The 22794-nt window shown below is 49.5% G+C and overlaps 10 protein-coding genes across 10 annotated transcripts; 4 read left to right on the plus strand and 6 right to left on the minus strand.

Annotated features, from left to right (window-relative positions):
- Positions 1-437: 437 nt before the first annotated feature.
- PFICI_11128 (uncharacterized protein) lies at positions 438-1508 on the plus strand (the record flags this gene model as incomplete). The annotated part of the gene is made up of 3 exons (XM_007839709.1): positions 438-1050; positions 1115-1277; positions 1346-1508. The coding sequence occupies 3 exons, from the start codon at positions 438-440 to the stop codon at positions 1506-1508; spliced, it is 939 nt and encodes a 312-aa protein (XP_007837900.1).
- An 877-nt stretch (positions 1509-2385) lies between these two features.
- Positions 2386-3347, minus strand: PFICI_11129 (uncharacterized protein; the record flags this gene model as incomplete). The annotated part of the gene is made up of 2 exons (XM_007839710.1): positions 2386-3108; positions 3174-3347. 2 exons carry the CDS (start codon positions 3345-3347, stop codon positions 2386-2388), a joined length of 897 nt encoding a protein of 298 aa, XP_007837901.1.
- Positions 3348-5893: 2546 nt separating this feature from the next.
- PFICI_11130 (uncharacterized protein) lies at positions 5894-7113 on the plus strand (the record flags this gene model as incomplete). The annotated part of the gene is made up of 4 exons (XM_007839711.1): positions 5894-6401; positions 6443-6709; positions 6765-6979; positions 7042-7113. 4 exons carry the CDS (start codon positions 5894-5896, stop codon positions 7111-7113), a joined length of 1062 nt encoding a protein of 353 aa, XP_007837902.1.
- A 1457-nt stretch (positions 7114-8570) lies between these two features.
- On the plus strand, positions 8571-10220 carry PFICI_11131 (uncharacterized protein; the record flags this gene model as incomplete). Its single annotated transcript, XM_007839712.1, has 1 exon — positions 8571-10220. The coding sequence occupies one exon, from the start codon at positions 8571-8573 to the stop codon at positions 10218-10220; it is 1650 nt and encodes a 549-aa protein (XP_007837903.1).
- Positions 10221-12283: 2063 nt separating this feature from the next.
- PFICI_11132 (uncharacterized protein) lies at positions 12284-13677 on the plus strand (the record flags this gene model as incomplete). Its single annotated transcript, XM_007839713.1, has 2 exons — positions 12284-12579; positions 12639-13677. The coding sequence occupies 2 exons, from the start codon at positions 12284-12286 to the stop codon at positions 13675-13677; spliced, it is 1335 nt and encodes a 444-aa protein (XP_007837904.1).
- Positions 13678-14118: 441 nt separating this feature from the next.
- On the minus strand, positions 14119-15732 carry PFICI_11133 (uncharacterized protein; the record flags this gene model as incomplete). The annotated part of the gene is made up of 1 exon (XM_007839714.1): positions 14119-15732. One exon carries the CDS (start codon positions 15730-15732, stop codon positions 14119-14121), a length of 1614 nt encoding a protein of 537 aa, XP_007837905.1.
- Positions 15733-16579: 847 nt separating this feature from the next.
- On the minus strand, positions 16580-17563 carry PFICI_11134 (uncharacterized protein; the record flags this gene model as incomplete). The annotated part of the gene is made up of 1 exon (XM_007839715.1): positions 16580-17563. One exon carries the CDS (start codon positions 17561-17563, stop codon positions 16580-16582), a length of 984 nt encoding a protein of 327 aa, XP_007837906.1.
- Positions 17564-18180: 617 nt separating this feature from the next.
- On the minus strand, positions 18181-19890 carry PFICI_11135 (uncharacterized protein; the record flags this gene model as incomplete). The annotated part of the gene is made up of 1 exon (XM_007839716.1): positions 18181-19890. One exon carries the CDS (start codon positions 19888-19890, stop codon positions 18181-18183), a length of 1710 nt encoding a protein of 569 aa, XP_007837907.1.
- Positions 19891-20637: 747 nt separating this feature from the next.
- Positions 20638-22002, minus strand: PFICI_11136 (uncharacterized protein; the record flags this gene model as incomplete). Its single annotated transcript, XM_007839717.1, has 2 exons — positions 20638-21783; positions 21841-22002. 2 exons carry the CDS (start codon positions 22000-22002, stop codon positions 20638-20640), a joined length of 1308 nt encoding a protein of 435 aa, XP_007837908.1.
- A 30-nt stretch (positions 22003-22032) lies between these two features.
- On the minus strand, positions 22033-22449 carry PFICI_11137 (uncharacterized protein; the record flags this gene model as incomplete). The annotated part of the gene is made up of 1 exon (XM_007839718.1): positions 22033-22449. The coding sequence occupies one exon, from the start codon at positions 22447-22449 to the stop codon at positions 22033-22035; it is 417 nt and encodes a 138-aa protein (XP_007837909.1).
- Between the last annotated feature and the right edge of the window lie 345 nt (positions 22450-22794).

A 22794-nucleotide genomic window follows, 5' to 3' on the forward strand; every position in this document is an offset into this window, starting at 1 on the left:
TTTCGAGATTCGCTCGGCCCTTCGGCAATTGAAGAAAAGTCCAGCTTACAATAGCGCTTTAGCAGCCGCCCCGCAAAAGCTGGGGGACCAAAGTAAGTGATTCCATATAGTCTTTTGATCCACCTTACCCAAAGTGGGTAGAACTGTATCAATTGCCGGCAGTGACCTGAATAATCCAGGTACCAGAGATGTGTGCGAACAAATCGTGACGTTTTACTTGAGCATTTCGCTACTCGCGAATTGTGTCACAACTAGAAAGGGAAAGGTCGTGATACACATGTATATGTATACTATATCTACAGGCATATAAAGAATCAATCATACCTGAGACTTACTTCTCATTTCTCGTTTTCACAGACATCTTTCAAAAAGAATTTCAAAATCATTATACTTTTTCAAAACAAAATTTCAAGATTATCAACTTGAATCCATTCAAAATGGCCATTACCGTAGGCATCGCCGGCATCACTGGCAAGTTTGCTCGGCTGGTTGTGAACCACCTTCTCAAAGAAACCGAGGTGCAAATCCGCGGATTTTGCCGCAACGCCAACAAGCTGCCAGAGGAGACGCGCACCAGGCCCAATATAACCATCATCGAGGGCGAGGCGACTGACGTCGACAAGCTGCGCCAATTCGCACAGGGTTGCGACGTTGTCGTCTGTTGTTACATGGGCGACGACAATTTGATGATAGACGGGCAAAAGCTTCTGATTGACGCCTGCGAGGTCGAGAACGTGGTTCGCTACGTCGCCAGTGATTACTCCCTCGACTTTACCAAGCTCGAGTACGGTCGGCACCCTACCAAGGACCCCAGTAAGCACATCAAGGAGTACTTGGAAACCAAGAAGACCATCAAAGGTGTTCACATTCTCATTGGCGCCTTTATGGAAACTTTCTGGAGCTCATACTTTGGCGTTTTCGACGCCAAGGAATGCACGCTGTCTTTCTATGGCAGTGGCCATGAGGTCTGGGAATCGACAACCTACGACACGGCGGCACATTACACGGCCGCCGTTGCAATGGACCCAGGAGCTACGGGAGTCCTGCATTGTGAGTAAAATCATGATTGAAAATACCAGATATTTAGCTCTGACATGAATGTGTGTATTCATAGTCTTGGGAGACCGAAAGTCTATTCATCAAATTGCAGATGAACTTGAGCAAGTGTATGGCAAGCGACCTCGGCTAGAACATCGAGGCTCGCTCGAAGAACTGTACACCACCATGCAGGCAATAGCCCGAAAGGATCCCGCCAACGTGTATGCTTATATGGCATTGTAAGTTTCTCACAAAAATCAAATTCCAAAATAGATGGGGTCGTCATGAGACTAATTCCAGGCAAAAGGTTCTATCAATACTACTGCACGAACGGTCAAACATATTTGAAGCAAGAACTGGACAATCCACGATACCCTCAAGTTTCTCCAGTCACGTTCAAAGCGTTTATGCAGTCTCACAATTTGGAGACTCTGAACGAGGAGTATCAGACTGTTGGCACAGGAGTCTAGTGGTGTGCATATGGAGTCATGACAAGTCATTGCCTACGTTTACGTATCGTTTTCTCCATATCAGAATATATAATCGTAGCAACTAAACGATCAATCAATGGGATTGCTAGCCGAATGAAAATGACTCAATTTGAGCAATAGCAATTTTCTAGTCAGTGTCCATTCTATCAGTAGGCCCATTACGATCAAATCGAAATGGTATTCGCATTTGTTGCTAAGACCGCGTCAAAGAAAACATATTCCACAATACCATGCTAACAAAAGCCGACAACCATCATCGACATCATCAGATTCGGGACTCTAGACAATGCAAAATCGAAATATATGTCGCTAATATCAGATGCATTAGTGCATGGAACAATCCTCGCCTGATCCATTCCGGTCCATAGATGGAGAGCTGCATGCGGGGAGAAATGTACCAAGCATGCAGACCACGGTATCTACTCTAGGCATTAGGCATAGAGTGATCCAAATATCAAGGTACTCGAAGCCAAAATTGGAGGAAAATATGCTCAATTCAGGGTCCTAGAAAAGCGATTCTACCACTATTTACGACAAGAGTTCACCACTTTGCTTCCAGATTTTCTTTTTCTAGTGTTTGAGAGAACACACATCTTTACAAAGAATTACCTCATCGCCCTCATCAGGATCTACCGTTACCTTGATTGGCTATCAGGTTCTACGGGCTTTGCAGTTGCCTATAAACCGACTTTTCATGGTTTCTGTCAGATTCACAAATCATCGGAACATGTCTCTCCTAGTCTTGTGGTACAGTGGCTGTGTTCACTCAACGCACACAATATGCCAAAACATTTCAAATTTTGTGTACTTCGGCTTTGACAAAAACCTCCTTCATTAGACATTTTCACATCTTGATTTAGCTAAGACCAAACCATGCAAGATCCAGCTTGGGGTGAACAGGGACCGTGTGACCAACTCCTTGAGCAGAGTAGCCTACAAGAGTTGTGCCGTCACCATATACCATCCTAGTATACCCGGTCGTGGGGTAATCTGTGACGTTCTTCGTAAATGAGACATTTAATAGTGCAGACCATTCCTTCAACTGCTCCGCGAGGTTGGCATAGAAGACGAGGTTGTCAGCTGTGCCGTGCCATGTTTGCATACGCCCATATGTACCATTGTACTCGGGATACATGGCGCGTACCTGCTCTGCCCACTGAGCACCTGTTTTGTGAACGTCCCCATCCGGGCAAGTATGATTTGAATCGGCTGGGCTATTGCCTGGAGAGCCAGCCAGACAACCAGCAGCGACACCAGAATAACAAGAAGCTGCCTTGAAAACGTCGGGATAGACAGCCATGACGACGTTGGTCATCATGCAGCCCGACGACGAGCCAGTGACAAAGATCTGGTCAGGGTCTGCGTTGTACTGTTCTTGGAGGTAGGATGCGACCTGAGCCAGAGCCTGGCTTTGGCTGCCGCCGTCGTGGGTGAGAGATGAAGTTGACGACACATCCCAGCAATTACTGTCATTTTTGCTGCTCGGATACACGACCAAGAATCCCTTTTCCTCTGCATAAGTGCCGTAATTGGCTTCTCGTTGATAGTATTCTGACCCAGAACCACCGCAGCCATGAAGCTATACACGGATTTAGTACAAATATTTTGTTCAAAATCGAGAGGCGAAATTGATGGTCGACTTACCGCAAAAACCACAGCTGGGCTGGTTGCCACTTGGTCAGGGACGTAGAGCTGGACTGTCACTTTTGCCGAACTCTCCAATGAACCCCACCCTGTCACGGTCTGCAATGTCTTTGCCCCATGAGCGATTGTCGCTAGGGCACCAATGGCAATAGCCAGGTTTCGAAGGTGCATCATGGCGAATATAGTGAGAGATGCGATTATATGGGCGTGGATCGGACAACATGGAACAGTCATGGAAAGCTCATCTTCCACATCTTATAGTTTTCGCAACGCATCAACGTCTCATCGAAATTCATTATTCAGTCAATCAAAATATTCATGCCGCAATGCTTTTGAGTACTCGAGGGGAAGGTGTCACGGCCATTTGAATGTGACGTGCGCCAAAAATACATTTTTCATTTGATTTCTACCAGAGCTGCCGACACGAACTTGGATTTGCATATTTGCAGGCGCATCTATACAACAAGGGCGCCATCCAGGCCAAATTTTTCCACCTCTCTCTCACTTTCAACAATTTGGGAAACCATCATATAATATCAAATGGGAAATCTATTATGAAGCTAGCTTGAGCATCTCTAGTAAAGGCAGATGTGGCTGTTTTGAAGAATTAGGAAGGTGTCGCTTTCAAATGTTGCCGAACCAACCGGAACTGTACATAATTTCATATTAGCCGGCCGTGTTCGGAAGCTTTAGCGAACACGGCTTATGTATCGGCATTTCTGCCAAGCGGCGCATATTCGACAACATAATGATATGGTGCTCAGCTTTCGAGAACCAAGATCAATTTCCAACAATAAAATTGTACAAGTGTGCCTGCGGTACTTCTTTCATCCGACCAGCACTTGGGGCTGGATACGACCTACGTAAGCACGCTGACGTAACCTCCTTGAATTTGGCTGCCCGGAAGACTTCTGATAATGAGCCCCACCTGATTCGTGCACAGTGCCTACTACTATGTATATAGGTGCGCTATGGCCGTCGGCACCGGCGCTCCATGATAAGGTGAACGACCTTACTTATTTACTGAGGCAATATTGCATCCGGGCTTTTCTGATGAACAAAGTGAACTTGAAAAGGCTTGGAACCGTCCAAAACTATCGTAGCCTCGTAGTTGGGAAGCTCGTTGAGTCGGGACTCGAACATTGGCCAGTCAAACTTTTCCTCCCAATGTCTGGCTATGCGTCGAATTATTTGGACGGGCGGTCCCCGGCTCCAATCGTCTTCTTCTCCATCTGGCAGTCGTGAATCGGAAAGTTTTTACTTGAGTCTCTGCACATCAGCTGGAGAGACTGCAATCTTGTAAGGTCGGATATTCGTTGCCATGCTGACTTGGATCAGACTGTAGATGCAGTAAAAGTTGGTCTCCGGGTGACAGCTCTGAGCAAGCCCTGTTCAAGTGTAACCCCAAGACCAAAAGTGCTGCGTCTCTGCATTTAAGTAGGTATTTTTCTTTTGGCTGAATCAAAAATCATTCAGGGATTCACGTGTCGATTGGATAGGGCTGGGCCTGCTGTGTGGAGGCCGCTTTGGTTCGAGCATGGAATAAATTGATTATCTTGCGCGAGTCTCCTATTGTCCATTATGAACGGATCCTCTGTCTATATGACCGGGCCACTGAGCTGGTGCATTATATCGTCTCGAGTCGATATAACTGCGAGTAAAATGTACATTAATCGATCTTGACGTCTATATGGAGGACTACGAAGAGAGTTGAACCTAGCCGTGCGTCAATCAAATTCAAAGTGATGTCGCACGGACATTCTTTACCAACGAGTGTAGCTGAAGCTTATCTCATGGTAAGAATAGAGATCGAGTCGTGCTGTACACGTGAAATGGAGAGACTGCCGACGCAATTAGTACCATTCACGCCGATGGAAATGGAGCAGGCGTAGAATTACCGAATCTACGAAACAAAATCCGCGTCAGAGGTGCAAATGATCCGTCATTTGGTGTTGGCATGATGCTAGTAAGATGGGACACAAAAGTGTGAACGGTGTTGACAACAAGTGCTTATTGTGCTACAAAATAAAGGTTCCATTAGCTTTGAACAGAACACGTAATAGTGAGACTTTAGGATGTAAGCCTCTGGCACCCTTCTACGGATATAAGTATGTAAAAACTGTAATAATAGATGATCAATGGGTCTTATCTATCACAGAGACTAATTCCTGGCTTTTGATTGTAGTGTAGAAGTTTATTGTCATTGGAGTGTATTGCAACACGAGCACAATCAAGGTGCTTGTACAGTGTTATTATGGTACGAATCACTGTTTGTTCGTAAATCTTTGGTAAAGGTTCGGACAAGCTCTCAATGTGTCTGATACCGACCAGAGACAGTCGCCATAAATACCCAATCCCTTAAGCAATAGTATCATACTTTTCCTCGAATCGCTGTGAGACCTATTCACCAATTAGCGATCTAACCAGTCGGCCCCGGATCGTCGCGGGAGCACCCGTGGCAAGTCTACTGCAGATCTCCCTCAAGGGACCAGTACTATCCGGTGATATCCGATTTCGCCGAAACGCAGTCTAGGAAAGCAAGTACTTTGACTTTTCGCAGATAATGACAGGTCAAATGGCTCCGGTGTATAAGAAGGATGGTATTCCACCTCCGCATTGTGTTCATTGCAATTCTCAACTTCATGTTTATTAAGCTCCAAATCCCTCACCCGTCTTCTCTTCGCTCACCTTGACGGCTACATCTCCAACAAATAGTGACAATGTCCAAGAGTATCGTAAATAGTGTTCCCTACCCCTTTCACTTTGGAAAGAATCAGGTTCAAAAGCCCGGAAAAGCCGGAGAGCTGGAAAATGTCAACGTTGCCTTGTCAAATGTCCGTGGCAGGACCCCCTCTATTCAAGCCTCGCGTCTGCGCACCATGATGATTGAAGCATCAAAGAGCCCAGAAAAGATTCTTGCTCACTGCTGCACGTACGATGGTCTGACTTCGCGGCTGGTCGAGGAAGCCGGGTTCCCCGCGATATTCTTGGCCGGTTATGCTGTGGCCAGTTCCTACGGTCTGCCTGATACCGGGTATATTGCCATGGCCGAAATGTGCGACAAGATCCAAGAGGCCGCTCGGCAGACCACGATTCCCATCATGGTCGATGGCGATACCGGCTACGGAAGTCCGCTCAATGTCAAGAGAACAGTACAGAGCTTCGCCAAAGCTGGTGCTGCCGGTATCATGATCGAGGACCAGACCTGGCCGAAACGCAAGTCACATGGTTTTAAGACTAGATTATCACAACTACTAATCTTCGTCTAGGCTGCGGACACACAAAGGGAAAATCAGTCGTGTCGAGAGGTGAGGCGTATGCTCGGATCCAGGCGGCCTGCGACGCTAGAGATGAGGGTCAGGATATCTTTATTCTGGCACGCACAGATGCTCTTATCCTTGGCTGGGAGGAAGCCATTACGAGGGGCCTCGAATTCAAGCGCATTGGAGTTGACGCCGTCTTTGTTGAGGCTCTACCGGATCGAGCTGCCATGGCCAGATGTGTCAAGGAGCTTGACATGCCCGTCTTTGCCAACAGTCAGTACTGTCATCATTTGAGCTGGATATAGGAGATATTAACTCATCGTCGCAGTCATTGAAGGCGGACAAACGGAGAATCTATCAGCAAAGGATCTTGCCGAGCTCGGCTTCTGCGCAGTTGCCTACCCGTGGACTCTTGTAGCTGCCCACCTGAAGAGCGTCCGTGAGGCTCTCGAAGCACTCAAGCAGAGCATGACTATCGGTGCTCCTCCAATGATTTTGTCCTACTCGGAAGTATGTGAGGGCGTTGGATTCAACAAATACTGGGTACGTTCAAGTCGAGGCCGCGTTCCTATATCAAGTATTACTAACAGCTCAATACTCTATAGGATGAAGAAGAACGATACAAATTCGATGATGATGATCTCTTCTCAAAACCTGCTCGTAGACCTGCGCATTAAGCCCCGCCCTTGCAAAGAGCTCCAATTCAGGGATGCATGTAACTTCAAAGTTGACCAGGATCTGGAATGCAATGCAGGAGGACCTACAGTCAAGAATAGTGGCACGGACATGCAACAAGTGCAATGCACGGCTGTATGCCAACAATTGGTTATGAAAATTTATCGTATTCTGCAGCCTTATTTTGATATGGCATCACAGTTCCCATCCCCTCATCACTTGCAACAGTGACAAACTGGATCAGGCGACCCATGTAAGCATTTGCCACATGCCCAGATCAATGAATTTGGCGTCAATGTTCTTTATTTAGGTAGCTATAACACAATTTCCGAGTTGCCGGTATAATACCGTTGGAACGCATTTGGAATTGTCGGAGATGTTGATGCAACTACAGAACTTTTATCAATACCTGTGACTTTTTACGAAATACATCGCTTTGGAATGCAGCAGCCTGACGGCGAATTATAATGATTGACTTAGCATTATCCGGTAAACAAGCAATGGGACTATACCCTTGGATCCAATTAAATCAAATCCGGCTTACGGTTATTTGCTCACAAATCCAACAAATGTTTAGTGCTGATTTGCCTAGAGTTGTAAGTCGTACTCATCAAGTAAATTTGCTGAATTGATTCCTAAGGCTGGTCAGCTGGTGATGCCGTGAAAGTGATACACAAACATGGAGCGAGGCTTGCCTTGATCAAGCTGCTGTCAAGGTGCTGCCAGCTCAGATCGCTTCAAGTTGTCTGTCAAAACTTGGCAGCGGTAGATGTAGCTAGCCCTACGTGGCATTGTGGGTGTGCGAACCCTGGTGATTGACATTGCTGACGCCAGATTGGGCTTCTCTAGGTGGAGGACAGTATAATGTGACCCGCCGACCCCCAATCATCTCTGCTGATGGTGTGATATACACCACGCTTTGATGCAGTAGAAACTTTGCACCAATGATGGCAAATTGGAATTGATAAGGCACGGGTAAATGATTCCTGATCAATTTTGGGAACAGGCTTGTTAAAACGTTCTTTTCTAGTAGGCCAAGGACGTTCTTCATACAGAGCGGTACTGGCTTTGGCACTATGGCGTGATATCTGGAGATCTCCACCTTTAGGTGAAATGATCTGACTCTATTCCTATTCATTGTGCTTCTTTTTGCACAAAGCCGAGAAGCCAAGAAATCACCTGCACGCTGCACTGTTCTGATATGCCGGGCGGGGTCCAATATTTCCTGCACGCAGAGTCTTGCCCCGCAGCTCGCTAATAGCTGCCAGGTCCATACTCGCCACATTGACATATTCTTCTATTAAAGACAGCAGATCGACCGTTGAAGTTGGCTACTCTCATATAAAGCTACCTATACATAGATTCTCAGAAAGGGTATATAATTTCTGCAGCACCGCAGCTCTCTACTTGATTTTGAATTATTCTTACTCGCCATCTTCGCACTTGTTGAATTGCAACCATGGAGACAATTAACATTGACAGTCTGGTAGTCGGCGCTGGAATGTCAGGCATCTACGCCACACACAGGCTCTCGCGCATGGGACTCTCTGTCAAGTGTATTGAAATCGCAGGCGATGTTGGCGGCACTTGGTACTGGAACAGATATCCCGGAGCCATGAGCGACACCGAAACCTATCTGTACCGCTTTTCATGGGACAAGGAAGATCTCCAAACCTATCCTTGGTCGCACCACTATGTTTACCAACCGGAAATCTTGAAATATCTACAACACATCACGGACAAACATGGATTGAGACAATACATGCAATTCAACACGGAAATGACAGCTGCCGTCTGGGACGACACGGCCAAGAGGTGGCAAGTGACTCTATCCACTGGACAAGTCATTTCTGCACGATACTTGATCACCTGTTTGGGAATCTTGGCCAAGGCAAATTGGCCCAAAATTACAGGACTTTCGTCATTTGCCGGTGAACTCGTGCACACATCGCGATGGGATACCAACATCAATTTGGAGGGCAAAAGGGTGGGCATCATTGGCAACGGGTCTACGGGAGTTCAAGTCATGACGGCGATTGCCCCAATCGTCAAGGAGCTCAAGTCATTCCAGAGGCATCCTCAATACTCGGTTCCCAGCGGACAAAAGCAAGTCCCAGAGGGCTATCGGGACACGATCAATGCCAACTACGAGAAGATCTACGACGAACTATGGAACTCTGCCATGGGGTTTGGCGTCCCCGAGTCAACCCGGAAAACCATGGAATCCACGCCCGAAGAACGCCAAAAGGCCTTCCAGGAAATGTGGAATCAGGGTAACGGTTTCCGCTTCCTGCTGAGCGCCTTTGGGGATTTGCTGTGGGATCGAGAGGCTAATGAGGAGGCCTGCAAATTCATCCGTTCCAAGATTGACGAGATTGTAACGGACCCTCGCAAAGCCGCCGCCCTCAAGCCGTACGAATTATACGCCCGTCGGCCTCTATGCGACGCTGGGTATTATGACATCTTTAACCATGACCATGTCGATATTGTCGACCTGCGGGAAACTCCCATTACGGAAATTGTTCCGACCGGAATCAAGACTTCTGATGACCGGGTACACGAGCTCGATGTCCTGATATGCGCCACTGGGTTTGACGCTGTCGAAGGCCAGCACCTGCGCTTGCGCATCGTTGGACATGATGGATACACGATTCAGAAACACTGGGAGAACGGCCCGACGGCCTATGGCAGTATCGCGTGTCCTGGATTTCCCAACATGTTCATCGTGGCCGGTCCTCAAGGCACGTTTGCCAACTTTCCCCCAGTGATTGAGCTCGAAGTCGATTTCATCATGTCTTGCATCGAGCATGCCGAGAAGGACACTGCCTCTCCAACTGCCGAGGCAAACGGAAAAACCGCAAATGGTGCCTCGTCTGACCAGCGCCGCACCATTATGGAAGCATTGCCCGACGCCGAAAAGGCATGGGTAAAGCACTGTGAAGACCTCATGGCCGGCTCACTTCTCAAGGAAGTCCCCAGTTGGATCAATGGAGTCAATGTAGCAGGACGCAAGGCGACCACCAACTTTTACTTTGGAGGTCTCAAAGGCTATAGCGACTGGATGAAGAAAGAGATAGCGGATGGTCTCAAAGGGTTTCAGAGAATTTGATAGTTGATCTGTTTGATGTATGCGTCTAGCCAAGTTTGTATAGTATGAAAGAGAATTCACTAGATGTAAATCTGTTACGGCTCGCATTAGATGCGTTGTCGGCTGCTGTTGGATTGGCGATGATAATGCAAACCTGTGCGATGCACTATGGTGGATCAATGTCCGGAAAATATGAAGGGACGGTTATCATGAATTGCTACATGTATTATGCATTTTTTTTCTAAATGTGTTTTAGACACTGCGAGATCAATCTATACATTCTCAAATAAATGCGTTGCTACTGGAACCTGCATATAAAGTTCTGACGCGTTTTACATTGCATTTCTTTGACTATCGGGCAGACTGCAAGAGAAACGGCAAAGCTTTGGGGATGGGATGATTTGCCTTGCCATCGCCCAGGGTTGCGATGTTGCACAAGATGCCATTAAGCAGATCGAACCGTTGGCACAGCGCACACAATAGGGCAACCCTAGCGGAGCGCAAGCCTCTATACTCCGATTCTCAAAGCCGATTGATGGGCAGTGGCTACTCAAGTCCGGTATATGGCGGCTTCTCAAGAAGCCTTGACCCATTCAATTCCGATGATGAACAGTTTACCATCAGACCATGGCTATGATCTTTTTCAAACGAATCAAAACCAATTGCGGGACATATGAACACTTGGATTAGATTTGCGGAGACCTCAGTGAAAACTTGCAGTCCTGCCTCGCTCAGTTTACGCGCATTAAAAGACTGTTTGAACTTGCCGTTTATAGGCCTTAGATGCTGCGGGGGTAACTGAGTCGTTTCTAGACTGGTTCATGACATCCTGGCCACATCGTCCTGAAATGTAAACTGTAAAGTGACACATGCAAATGGTACAGAGCAGACCAACGATCTCTTGGCAGTAAAGGTTCATGGCAGAAGTAACATGACCTACAAACAAGAAAAAGCTCGACGGCATCGGCGCAACTCTGGCTCCAAGCTGTCCGTATCACTGCCAGTAAGGTGCACCACAGTGGCATGGCAGCGTGGTGATGATTACAGTTGTGCCGTTCGATTTTTGAAGCACCACTTTTGAGGGTTTTGGCGTTGAGCACTCGCGAGAGATGCGACGCGTTATATTTGGTTCTATTTAGCGATTGAAACGAGGTTTCCGTGGCGTACAGTGGGGTTATATTGCGGAGCCCTGGCCCGGACCGGGAGCGGCAAATCCCACCTAGACTTTCAGGGTCGTCCGTTGTCGTGAATGCCGACGAGCGAAACCCGGTCTATTCGTCGCTGGCCAAGGGAATCGCGAGTGTTCCTGCGCCAAGATTTCCCAGGAATTGGTTATCGCGTTGCAAGATATATGGCAAGGTTATCCAGATTAGGCCTCATTTCTAGCCCCTTTACCAAGTCGATGCTCTTGGTTGAGTGTGTCTAGAGACATCGAATGCCGGGGGCCAAGCCGCCTACCTGGTTTGGGCCGGTGCAAAATATTGCCTTCCCTGTCGTATCGTAGACCTCTGACTGAACCAAACCCCTCGGGCCTCGGATAAAGGTGGTTCTTGTGAAAATGCCGCCCGTGTATCTATTCAAGCACATTTAGTCTTTTGGATTTCGTCTTGGTCTTGAAATAACAAGTAGGAACGAGAGCTTTTGAATTCAGGATATCAATTGTGTCGTCGGCAGAGGGTCTCTTGTTTTAACAAAAGGGGTCCTTGATACTAGTACTTTTAAGATTCAATCTAGTACCCTACTATACAAGCGCAGTGGCTACCACCCTGCCAGGCCTGCTCCGTCCACCCCGCGGCAATTAATTCGAAGCGCTAAGAGCACTAAACAGGTACGGAAACGGGGTTTCGGGTCAAGGCTGGATCCCGAAATGAAAATGGCACATTAATTGCCGGTAGTTGTAGTGGAACCCCCTGGCGATAGCGATATCGTTCGAAAAAACGACCACTTCCCTCTCCAGGCACAAAAACACGCTGTGCCGTTCTGTTGCATCGTGAAGAATCCTTATTCGGGAGCATTTTGGTCTCACTCTAAAGACGCCACAGCACTTTGCTTACCAACTTTAGCAAGCCAATCATTTAGCCGCCATGGCCAATACCGATTTCAAAGTCATTATAGTCGGCGGCGGCCCAGTGGGGCTCACTGCAGCCCACGCATTGTCGCACGCCGGCATCGACTTTGTCGTCTTGGAAGGAAGAGAGGACATGTTTTTGGATTCGGGGGCCAGTTTGGTTCTCAACCCTGCGAGCTTGAGGGTCATGCAACAGCTGGGGCTCTTGCCTAGCCTCAAGGCCATTGGTGCTGAGATGCACCACATCAAGGGGTATGACCTGGAGGGGAATACCTTTGAAGATCACTACGGATTCAACATGGTCAAGACAAAGTGAGTTTCGAGTCGCAAATTTTACGCCCGTATGCAGCGTGCTAACCAGCTGTACATAGTTTGGGGATTGGTCCATTTGCCTTTCACCGCAGTCAATTGATTGAAGCCATCTACAATGGTCTTTCGGCAACCGCCAAAGAGAAAGTGTTGGCAGGCAAGAGAGTGATGGATATCGAGACCAAGTCGGACGGCGTCCGGGTCCACTGCAGCGACGGTTCCGTCCATGAAGGCTCCATTGTCATTGGCGCCGACGGCGTGCACAGCCGGACCCGTCGCGCCATGCGAAAGCTCGCCTTGGAAGAGGACCCCCTCCGCGAATGGGATGCCGAGACACCCTTTCTCACATCCTACAAGTGCGTGTGGTGCAGCTTTCCGCGGCCAGATGGATCAGTACCGGGCGATGGCTTCAACACGCACAATACCGACAAGTCGACCATGTACATCTCTGGCCACGACCGGAGCTGGATCTTCCTGTACGAGAAATTGCCAGAGCCGACGCGGGAGCGACGCTCATACTCGGAAAAGGAGGCCGAAGACTTTGCAGCCACCTTTGCCGACTATCCCATCACCGACACGCTCAAGGTCAAGGATGCACTGCCGAATCGCATGACGGCAGGCATGGCCAATCTCGAAGAGGGCGTACTGAAGCACTGGAGCTGGGGCCGCATCGTATTAGCGGGAGATGCTTGCCACAAGTTTACCCCCAATGCCGGGCTTGGCTTCAACAATGGTGTTCAGGACATTGTCGTCCTCTGCAATCGTTTGCAGGCGGCACAATCAGATGCTCCCTTGGATGCGGACGCCTTGACCAAGATATTCAAGGATTATCAGACTGAGCGCATCGCTTTTGTCACAGGTGATGAAAGTAGATCGGCCCACATCACACGCTTCCACGCCTGGTCCGACCGTATTCACTATTTCATCTCTCGATTCATTCTCCCTTTTCACTTTGTTCAGAGGCTGTTGCTCAATTACCTCACGCGGAAGGTGGCTAGTACAGCCTTGGTGCTCGATTACGTGTCTGCCGAGGAATCCTTTGTCGGTATTTTCCCTTGGTTACATAAAATGCCAAAGTACGTCTCGCGGAAATTGGCTTAAACTTTGGACAGGCATTTGTTATTTTTAGAAAGCGTTTCATTTGTATCAACTATCCATCTCCCACTTGTATTCATTAGATAAAGAAGCTAGATTCCTTATTTTTATTTTAGATCGGCCACCGTCAACAGTGTTGATAGTTGTCGTATTGACATAGTCAGTACCCACCGCAGATCACCTGCATGGGCATATAGTTCGCTTTTCAGCGCCTCTCTTTTGTATACAAGAGATCAACTCAATCATTTTTCAAATCTTCCTCGATCATCTCGTGTTCAGTTTCCCCTTTATACATTGGCTCAGGTGGGAGTAGTAGATTCGATCTTTATACAGAGCCTCCAGGCAGAATTCTTTTACCATGCCGCTTCCTGTACGTTTTATTCCCATGCCCTTCCATTGCTCAGACAGGAGAGGGGAATCCCGCTTTTGGCTAATACATGCCTCAGTCTACCATGCAATCTCCTGGTCAAAGAAATCCGTAATAAACTCTATGACATCATCAGAGGCAATAGGAATAGTGCCATAACTGTCTCCTAGAACCATTGTGGACTTGGACTCGGAGGTACTAGGCTCCCAGGCCGTCAGGTTTCCACCATTGGGATTACCAGTAGCGATAAAGTTGTACCAATACTGAGAAATCTGTTCCTGGATTGCATAATCTTGCGCGGTCCAGTTCAGGCTTTGTCCTTGAAGTGTGGGAGCATAAGGGATGTTGCCAAATGCATAGTTGATCTCGCTTCCATGAAAGGCACCCGAGCTCTGTCCCGGCGGGGCGTGCGTCCAAAAGTAGGTATAAACACTGCTGTTGCCGCCGCCCGCCGCCCAGGCCGACGCCCAGGTCCACCCCGAGACCAAACTCTGATTGCGATAAAAGTTGTTGGTCTGAGCGCCGGCTTCGGCATCCGTTGCTGCCGGGAAGAGCTGGAAGTAGCTGTCCGACAGACCAATAGGTGCAAAAATGGCATTGTTGCTGGCATTGTAATCGCTCAAGGCCAGCGTGCGCGGGTCGGGAGAGGCGCCGCTCTCGTCGCGGTTGTTGCCGGTGAGAATGGGCACGTCGTTTTGGGAATGGCTCGCCAGCGTTCCTGCGTACGTGTCCACGAGCACGAAGCCGTCGATTACGGGACGGAACACTGGAGGCTCCATGTACGCCGAGTTATTCTCAAAGGGGGTCCCGACAAAGATGGTGTCCGACTGGGGGCTAGCGGCCAACAGGGTCTCGAGGGGAAGTTGACGGGCTTCCTCAATGGAAGTCACGTTTAGCGACTCGAGGTACGCGACGCCTTGGGCCTCGGCCTCGGTCTTGTTGCGGTGGCTTGTAGCCAGAGATCCAGTCAGAGGATCGTGAGGCGCCCTGGCGCCGCTTTCGGCAATGGCGCCTTGGAAGAGGCCACTAGCTAGAGGAGAGTAGACCATGGCGAGAGAAATGCCAGAGCCGGCAGACTGTCCTCCCAGCGTAATCTGCCCTGGATTTCCTCCAAATAGCTGAATATTCTCATTTGTCCAGTGCAAGCAGGCAATCTGGTCCTGTAGGAACCAATTTCCTGTCGAGTTGCCTTCAGCCTCGGCAGTGAGCTCGGGATGCGCAAGACCACCTAGCACGCCTAATCTGTAGTTGTACGTTACCACCACGGCGCCCTTGGCGGCGAGTGCAGATCCGTCATAGGCAGGGTCCGAACCCGAACCACCCGAGAAACGCCCTCCGTAGCTCCAGAGGTAGACGGGGTAACTTGACGTGTTGGTGAAATCCTCTGGTGTCCAGATATTGAGAAAGAGGCAATCTTCGGAGCCGGTCACAGTTCCGTCCCGGCCCATCTGGGCGCACTCATTGCCAAACTCAAAGGCATCGTACGTCTCGTTCCACGAGGTTGGGTGCGGCGGATGCGCCCAGCGGTACTCGCCCGTTGCCGGGTCCGCGAAACGGATACCCTTGAACACGTTGACGCCGGCGACATAGTCCGAGGTCGTGCCCCGGACCGGGCCGTTGTGGAGGGCCACGATGGGGTTCTCGGCCGCTGATGCGACTGCCGCGATCACGAGAGTCTGGGCAACTAGCTTCATTGTCACACTCCTTCACCGTCTCAGAGATGATTATGATTGAGGCGAGACTAGATGAGATTGAGCAAAAACGCCATTGTCGGCCTTGGAAAGTGGAACATGGCAAGTTGTATTTTAGCTTGGAATATCTAAGTACTTAAGAAATTTTCACCTCGGTGGTATACGTAAGACTTGGAACTGTGCATTGAATCACATTCTTGATCACCTCGCTTTCGCTTTCGCAAACGAATGTCGTTGGATGCCGTGGTTTTCTCGTTAATATAAGAATGGAAAAAGTAGAAAGGGAGGCAATTGAAACGGTGGAGAAAGCTGGGAAACCGGAGTGGTCCACGAAAGACCGGTGTGTATTAGGCAGGTGAAGGGAATTTCTGGGGACTCTGAGTCCCTTTCATTCGCAGATCGTAATGTCGTATATTGCAACATGAAAAGAACGCAGCTTGCGTGTCCCTGCGTTGCACAGGCAAAAATCAAATTCTCGGACATGGTTCTCGGAATTCCGAGGGAAAAGCAGGGCGGCCGCCATGTTCATGCGGAGAGGTTGGCTTGGTGAGTGCTAGCGCCAGTCATGCCGGCCCATGTTAGGCCAGGCATTGCCTTACTGAAAAGGGACACCACTCGCTTGGATGACTAAACTATAAAGCCAAGTTTCAGGGGAGAGCTGATGGATTCAGTCTAGGTGTAGCAGTCATGGTGAGGCTCAAAACAACGGCCTACGAAATGTGGACCGAGTACACCTTTGTATAGGTTTGGTAGTGTATTGTCAACTCATTCATGTCTAATAACTATCTGCTCTACGAAATAATTGCTACTGTCAATCTAATCAACATACAATGACACACTCGGGTGATTCCTAGTATAGAGTAATCTCAAAAAGTTGACCGCCCAAAGTTGACCCCGTGGTCAAGCTACCGCCCGTGACACAATAGACCTTGTTCTTTTGCCAAGCAGTGCGACCGAAATCGCAACCAGTGGCCTTGCCCCAGGTTGTGGTATTCGTGGTCTCTGCGACATACGACGCCGAGCTCACATTGCCCGTCTGGTCGTCAAAGACGAGCTGCTGAATCGCATCAGTGTTTGAAGACACATAGGCATACCTGGTGCCATTCTGCGCCAATGCGAATCCATCGTAGGAAACAGCGAAATCGTCGTAGGAGCCAGAGTAGAGTGCTTCAGAAGTTCCGAGAGTGAGATTGTCGTACAATGGTGCGCGCACCAGGCCGCTGGATGCGGTCCAGTAGAGGTAGCCGTCTTGTCCGACCTTGATGCCGTTGATGCTCGACATTTGGGCATCCGCAAACGCCGTCCAGTAGTCGCCAGTGTTGATATCCATGGCAACGACGGTATCCTCAAAGGTGGCCGAGGCCAAGATGATGGACTCGTTGAAAGTAGTCAAACCGTTAAAGTCGGTCACGAGGGGAAGGACGGGCTCAGCAATGAGCTCAATGGTCGGGATAGAGCCATTGACATTGTTAAAATCAACCTTCCAAACCTTGGTCGCGTTCTTTGGAGGGTCACTAATGTTTTCGCCAGTGGTGTTTGCGCCCGTAATGTAAAAGACGTCGTGGCTGACCTCGGTGATGCCACTCAGGCCAAGGATGGAGGGAAACGTGGCGAGCAGAACAGGTTCCGGGTCCTCCTGGATGGGATCAAAGGAGAGCAGATTCGCGGGAGGGCCAATGACGGTCGTCAGGACATTGCCATTCGACCTCAACCTCAAGTTCTCTAGCCATGTTGTGCTGCCGTTGCCTTGGTATAGGTTCCGCACAGTACTTTGTGCCGCGACAGCAAGATTGGCGGCGGTAGAAACTCCCGCAATGATGGATCTGGAACGCATTCTTGATTATTCGAAATATGTATTCGAGGTTGAATCACAAGTTTCGGGAATGGTACTGCTGCCAAGAATTGAACGGGTCAGTGGCTATAATAGCTACAGGGACTATATAAACCACAAGGCGTAATGGTGAAGACCCATGCTAAAAGTTGATCGGAGTCCGGACAACTCTTCGGGCGAGATGAGGACGCGTCACGAAATTCACAATTAGTCGTTGAAATACTATATCATCAAACATTACGTATATTACGACCGCTTCGCGGCACGTACAAAGCAGGTACGCAAAGCAGTCAAAAAATGCCGATGCCGCCGCTCATGCAAATCGTCCGTGTCTTGGAGACTGGGGGGCGTTGGATCCACAGTATAACGCCGAGGGTTCGGTTTTAGGCGACTCATGACGACGTACTCTAGTGGGTGGGGTTCCCTGAATAAAGCACCGCGCTGGACTTGTACACGCAAGACTGAAAAGACCGTAGTAACTATAGAACAAATAGATGAGCGCCACATGTAAACACGAATGATGAAGGTAATTCAATCATGTCACGTGAAGAATTGATATACAAATCAGCCAAGTCTATTAACGAGACATTCATTCAGGGCAAGACTAATCTACAAGTAGTCTAGTAGAGATAAAAGGGAAACGCGTCGATATCATAGGTCCAGGTATCCAAGGACGCTTGATCGTAGACGCAAGTCATGGTTCCATCAGCATCCCACAGAGGTCGGAGTGGCCACTTGCAAATACTATCAATAGTCCCGCCAGCATTGTCCAAGGTCCCCGGAGCCGTGCCATTCTCCACCCAGTTGATGACGGTCTGCAGCGTTGTCTGAGGCCATCCGCCGTTGGCTTCGTACGAAAAGGATGTGCAGTGGGATCCGCCAGGGACGAGGAAGAGGCGGTAAAAGTTGTCGAGGGCCTCGACACTTTCGTTGTAGCCGAGCTGCGGGTAAATGTACTCGCGGACAGAGTCATAGTAGCGCACCGACGAGGCGGTGGGAATGGAAAAGTCTTGCTCTCCGTGAATGTGCAGAATCTTGACTCCGGCAGTGTTCAGGCTCGTCAAGTTGGGGTACGTGGTCTGCTGAGACGTGTTGTAAAGCTCGGTACCCTGAATCATCAAGTCTCGGAGGGTATCATAAGAGAAGCCATCGAGCGAGTCAAGCGTGGTGGTGTTCTCAAACTCGAGGAATCTTGCAACCCACTCACCGCCGAGACCGCTAATGGAAAGACCCCAGGAGTCGGTAGTCTCGTTGTACGCAGTGGCAGCATCAGTAAAGGTGGAACCAGGCTGGTAGCTAAAGTACACAAAGTTGCCATCCGAGTCGTAGAGACCATCCAGAATTGCCTGGGCAACAGCAGCGCCCTCGGCAGTGACGACTCCGGATTGAGCAGGAGTGGCAGCCGAGTATGGGGTTCCGGCAGATGCCTCGCAGCTATAGGACTCGCCAATCGTGCTGCTGACGTTGAAAGCGAGCTTGCACAGATCGGATCGAGAAACGACGCCATCGGTCAGCCCGTCGAGAGGGTCGCAAAAGGCAATAGTCAGGTTGGTGATCTTGTCGAGCTCACAGGTGGGCGGGTAGTAGTCCATGGTCTGTTCAATGACGTTGCTGGTCAAGTGGTTGACCTGCTGCTCGCCGTAGCGGAAAGCCGGGGCGCCAATGGCATAGCCGTCAAACTGCTCGGGGTAGCGTTGAGCCTGGCTCCATCCCTCGCGGCCGCCTTCGGAGCAGCCTTGCCAGTAGGAGAAGAGCTTGGTGCAAGAGGTGACGTTGAATAGATTCTTGGTAAACTCCTTGCCGAGAGTCGCGAGCTCGTGATGGGCCTTGAAACCAAACATGTCAACCGCTTCCCAATTGACCGAGCCATTGGCAAGGAAGAATGCGGCGTCATATTGAGTATTGAAGGAGCCAAAGCCGCCGTCGGTTATGCCGGAGACGCCACCAACAATGACACCAGAGGGGATGTATGAAGTTCCCGAGTTGATGGCTAAACCGCCGCCGCCGGTCGAGATGTAACGGTTCTTGAAGTTGTCTGGCGCAGGAAGCCAGTAACTCACGTGAACCACATCCCCTGGAATGTCATCGTGGCTGTAGGCAAAGGTGACGTTGCAGTAATCGATAGTCGTCGTGGGAAACCACTCGCTCTCAGCCGTGTAGCCAGTGGTTGCCGCAGTGCTGACTGATGCCTTGTCAATGGTGATGCCAGGGTAAAAGTCATCCTCGGGAAGCGAAGCGACGGCATAGTCGACATTGCAAATGGAATCCAAAGTGGCGGCACGAACAATGGCCGGCAGAGCCGCGGTGGCAAGAATCCAGCTGGGCGACATGATGAAAGCTGCTCAATGTGCGCTGACGACTAGGACAAGCTGCAGGTGGAGGAATACAGTGGCCAGCGCAGTCGATTGGATCTTTATAGTAGAATCCGAATGCTCATCCTTGTCGATTGATCTCCATCATAACCAGGGCATCCCGATCGCGCCGCCATGTGAAGCGTGGAGTTGATCCGACTTGCACAGGCAACGCGCGGTGTTTTTGGAGATTATGTCATGAGCCGGTGCTTTTAGTATCGCCGTTGGATATAAGCTTGTATCGGCACTGTAATTTTAAAAGCTGGGGAAACCAAGGAAACACGGTCGCGATCTGGAACATATCCCTGCTAAGTCCGAGTATGCTCCCGCATCGCCGAAGCTATTGTCGCGTCCCTCAGGGGCTTTAGCGTGCCGATCGTCCTGACCCGATTGCTCAAATTGCCGCGACCAAGCAAACGACAGCTTGGCGATGAGCGTGTCCGAGGAAAAGAATGCCGAAAAAGTTTCTGGTGTTTTAAACATGGCAACTAGTCCAACAGCCATCCCAATCAAAGGCAATGGCCATTGTACTCGATCAATTTCTTTCAGACTGTCTGATAAAATCTCCATCTGGAGCATAACGGTGTATATTGAAGGAGACAAATTATAGCGCGCCGGCAACAACTCATCCTCCGTCAAAACTCCAGGGAGAAGTCCGAACGAGCATCGGCGTCTTTCTCGGGCATTATGCCCTTCTAGTAGGCACACCTGGGTTGCCTTTTGATCTTACAAAGACGTTCTCCCCTCTGCCATTTGTTCCAATAACTTCTTTTCGTAGCGCTCCTGCATGTCCCTACACCTTTGAACACCTCCAGAATCGTCGATCGCTTGATACCATGCCTTTAGGAGTTGTATTTGATCTTGGAGATCAAAGCTGCCATTATCATATTCAGGCTCGAGAAGGATAGCACGTTCGAGAAACGAGATGGCTAGTCGCATCCGTGGATTGTTTGTGCTTGGATTGGCGTCGAACCGAGCCTTGTGGTGTAAAGCAACAATGATCAAGCAATGCTGGCTTCTCCGTAACAACCCGCTCGTGTAATCCATGTTCTCCATGAGCCGTAGTAATGCGAGCGCAGCCCGGTAAATAACATCGGAGTACCAGCCCCCACTCCTACCCCATCCCTCCAAAATCGAAATGCGGTGTCTGATAATACCTAGTAAAGACGCCGAGTCTCTAATGCTGGCCTGAACAAGTGCCTCCAAGCTGCACTTTTCAGGACATCGGATTATCACCTTACCTGGGCACCCTGGGTAAGGGGCATTCCACGCATGCTCCAGGGAAGCTGGAAATATGAGCTGAGGATTGTCGCTGAGGACAGTCGACATTGTGTCGGACAGTAATTGTATGTGGTTTGCGACATCCATGCTGTCAAGACATTGCATCGCTGCAGCTGAAAGGCGCCGCAGGTAGTGTTCCTCGGGTAGTGCGATTGTCATGTATGAAGCAACAAACTTCCAAAAGTGAATATAAACACCAGGGTCTGGGTAGGACACGCTCAAGCACGCCAGCTTAAAAATAATTATTGGGGATGGGGCAGAAATCAGTTCTGGGAGACTTTGGAATGCCAGCCGAAGCCAGAAGCCACCCTTTTCCCATTCCTGATCTGAAAAGTATCGAAGCCCCTGGTGATAGGTTCGGATGATTGGGTAGTTCAACGACACGATTGTTTTACCTTCTGGCTCATCGAACCAATGAAGTACAATCTCTTTCAACTTTAGGTCGTCAGGTAAACGGGGTGGGTAGGGTTCTGGGGACGGTGTGCGAAAAGTGATCCAGGCTGGGAGCATGCCGTGAACATCGCCAGAGCCGATCGTAGCGAGCCCAGTGACCGGCACTTGGCTGCTTCCTAGTCGTCTGTTGAGATTAAACTAGTAATCCATCAAGTTAGGTCTAGGAACTGACATGTGGTTATATCTGCGGCTTACCTCTTTTCCACTGACGTAGAAAGTTGTCCCCTTTCCGACCGCCCCTTCGCGACAGTTTTGGGCATGTATCATGGCGTCAATATCTTGTCTGCGGACGTTTTTGTGGTAGTTCCAAGTCTTGAGCTGCTTCTTGTACATTCTCAGCCTACCAAAGGTCAACATGTCAGGTCAAATCCCCGGCAAGAGGTTTCCCTACGTAGCTCGGAAACCCTTGCGTCTCATATGTTCCATAACCTCGTGCAGGGTGAGGTTCTGGTCCAAATATAGGGATCTAATCTCTTCCCGATGAATCTGGAATCCTTTCTTGGAAACATCTCCTCCCTCCACGCGAACGGGAATTTGGCGAGGTTGATTAGCTTGATGTGAACTGTTTTGGTGATGTGGAAACTTAAAGTCAGATTGGATGTGCGGATGTGCCGGAAGGGATGGATCTGCTTTTATGGCATCGTGATGATGATTTCCAGGAAATATGCCTCCTTCATTCCCTCCATCGGACGTGGCATTTTGCAAAGGATCGCAACATGTCGTTTCAAGTCTCCCACTCGGCGTGTGGACAGAGGTATGATTTCCAACATCGTTGCCAGCTGTCTGATGACTGTTGGAAGCCATGATATCAGACCAAAAAGTGTTGAAGATGACTTGTTGCGACAAATGTTGGATCGTGGAGAGATTCTTGGTGGGGAAGGATCGTTGACATGGATCTATGCGGCCGTGCCGGTCGAGGACCTACGTCTGACCTGCATCTAAAAAGTCGCCAAGGTCAGCGCAACCCACCCTTGCTCACTCTTTTTTTCTTCTGTCTTCCTTCCATTCCTCCATTGAAATTCTCTTCATCTAGGTCCCTTTTTTGGCCCCCAGGTCGTACAGACCTTTCCGCCTTGTCTCGGGTTAGGCGTCGCCCATCCCCGTGCTGAGAACTTGTACTGCCAATCGCGTGCGCAAATCGTCATGGAG

This window comes from Pestalotiopsis fici (genome assembly GCF_000516985.1).
Source record: "Pestalotiopsis fici W106-1 unplaced genomic scaffold PFICI_Scf_8, whole genome shotgun sequence".
NCBI classification, from domain to species: domain Eukaryota; kingdom Fungi; phylum Ascomycota; class Sordariomycetes; order Amphisphaeriales; family Sporocadaceae; genus Pestalotiopsis; species Pestalotiopsis fici.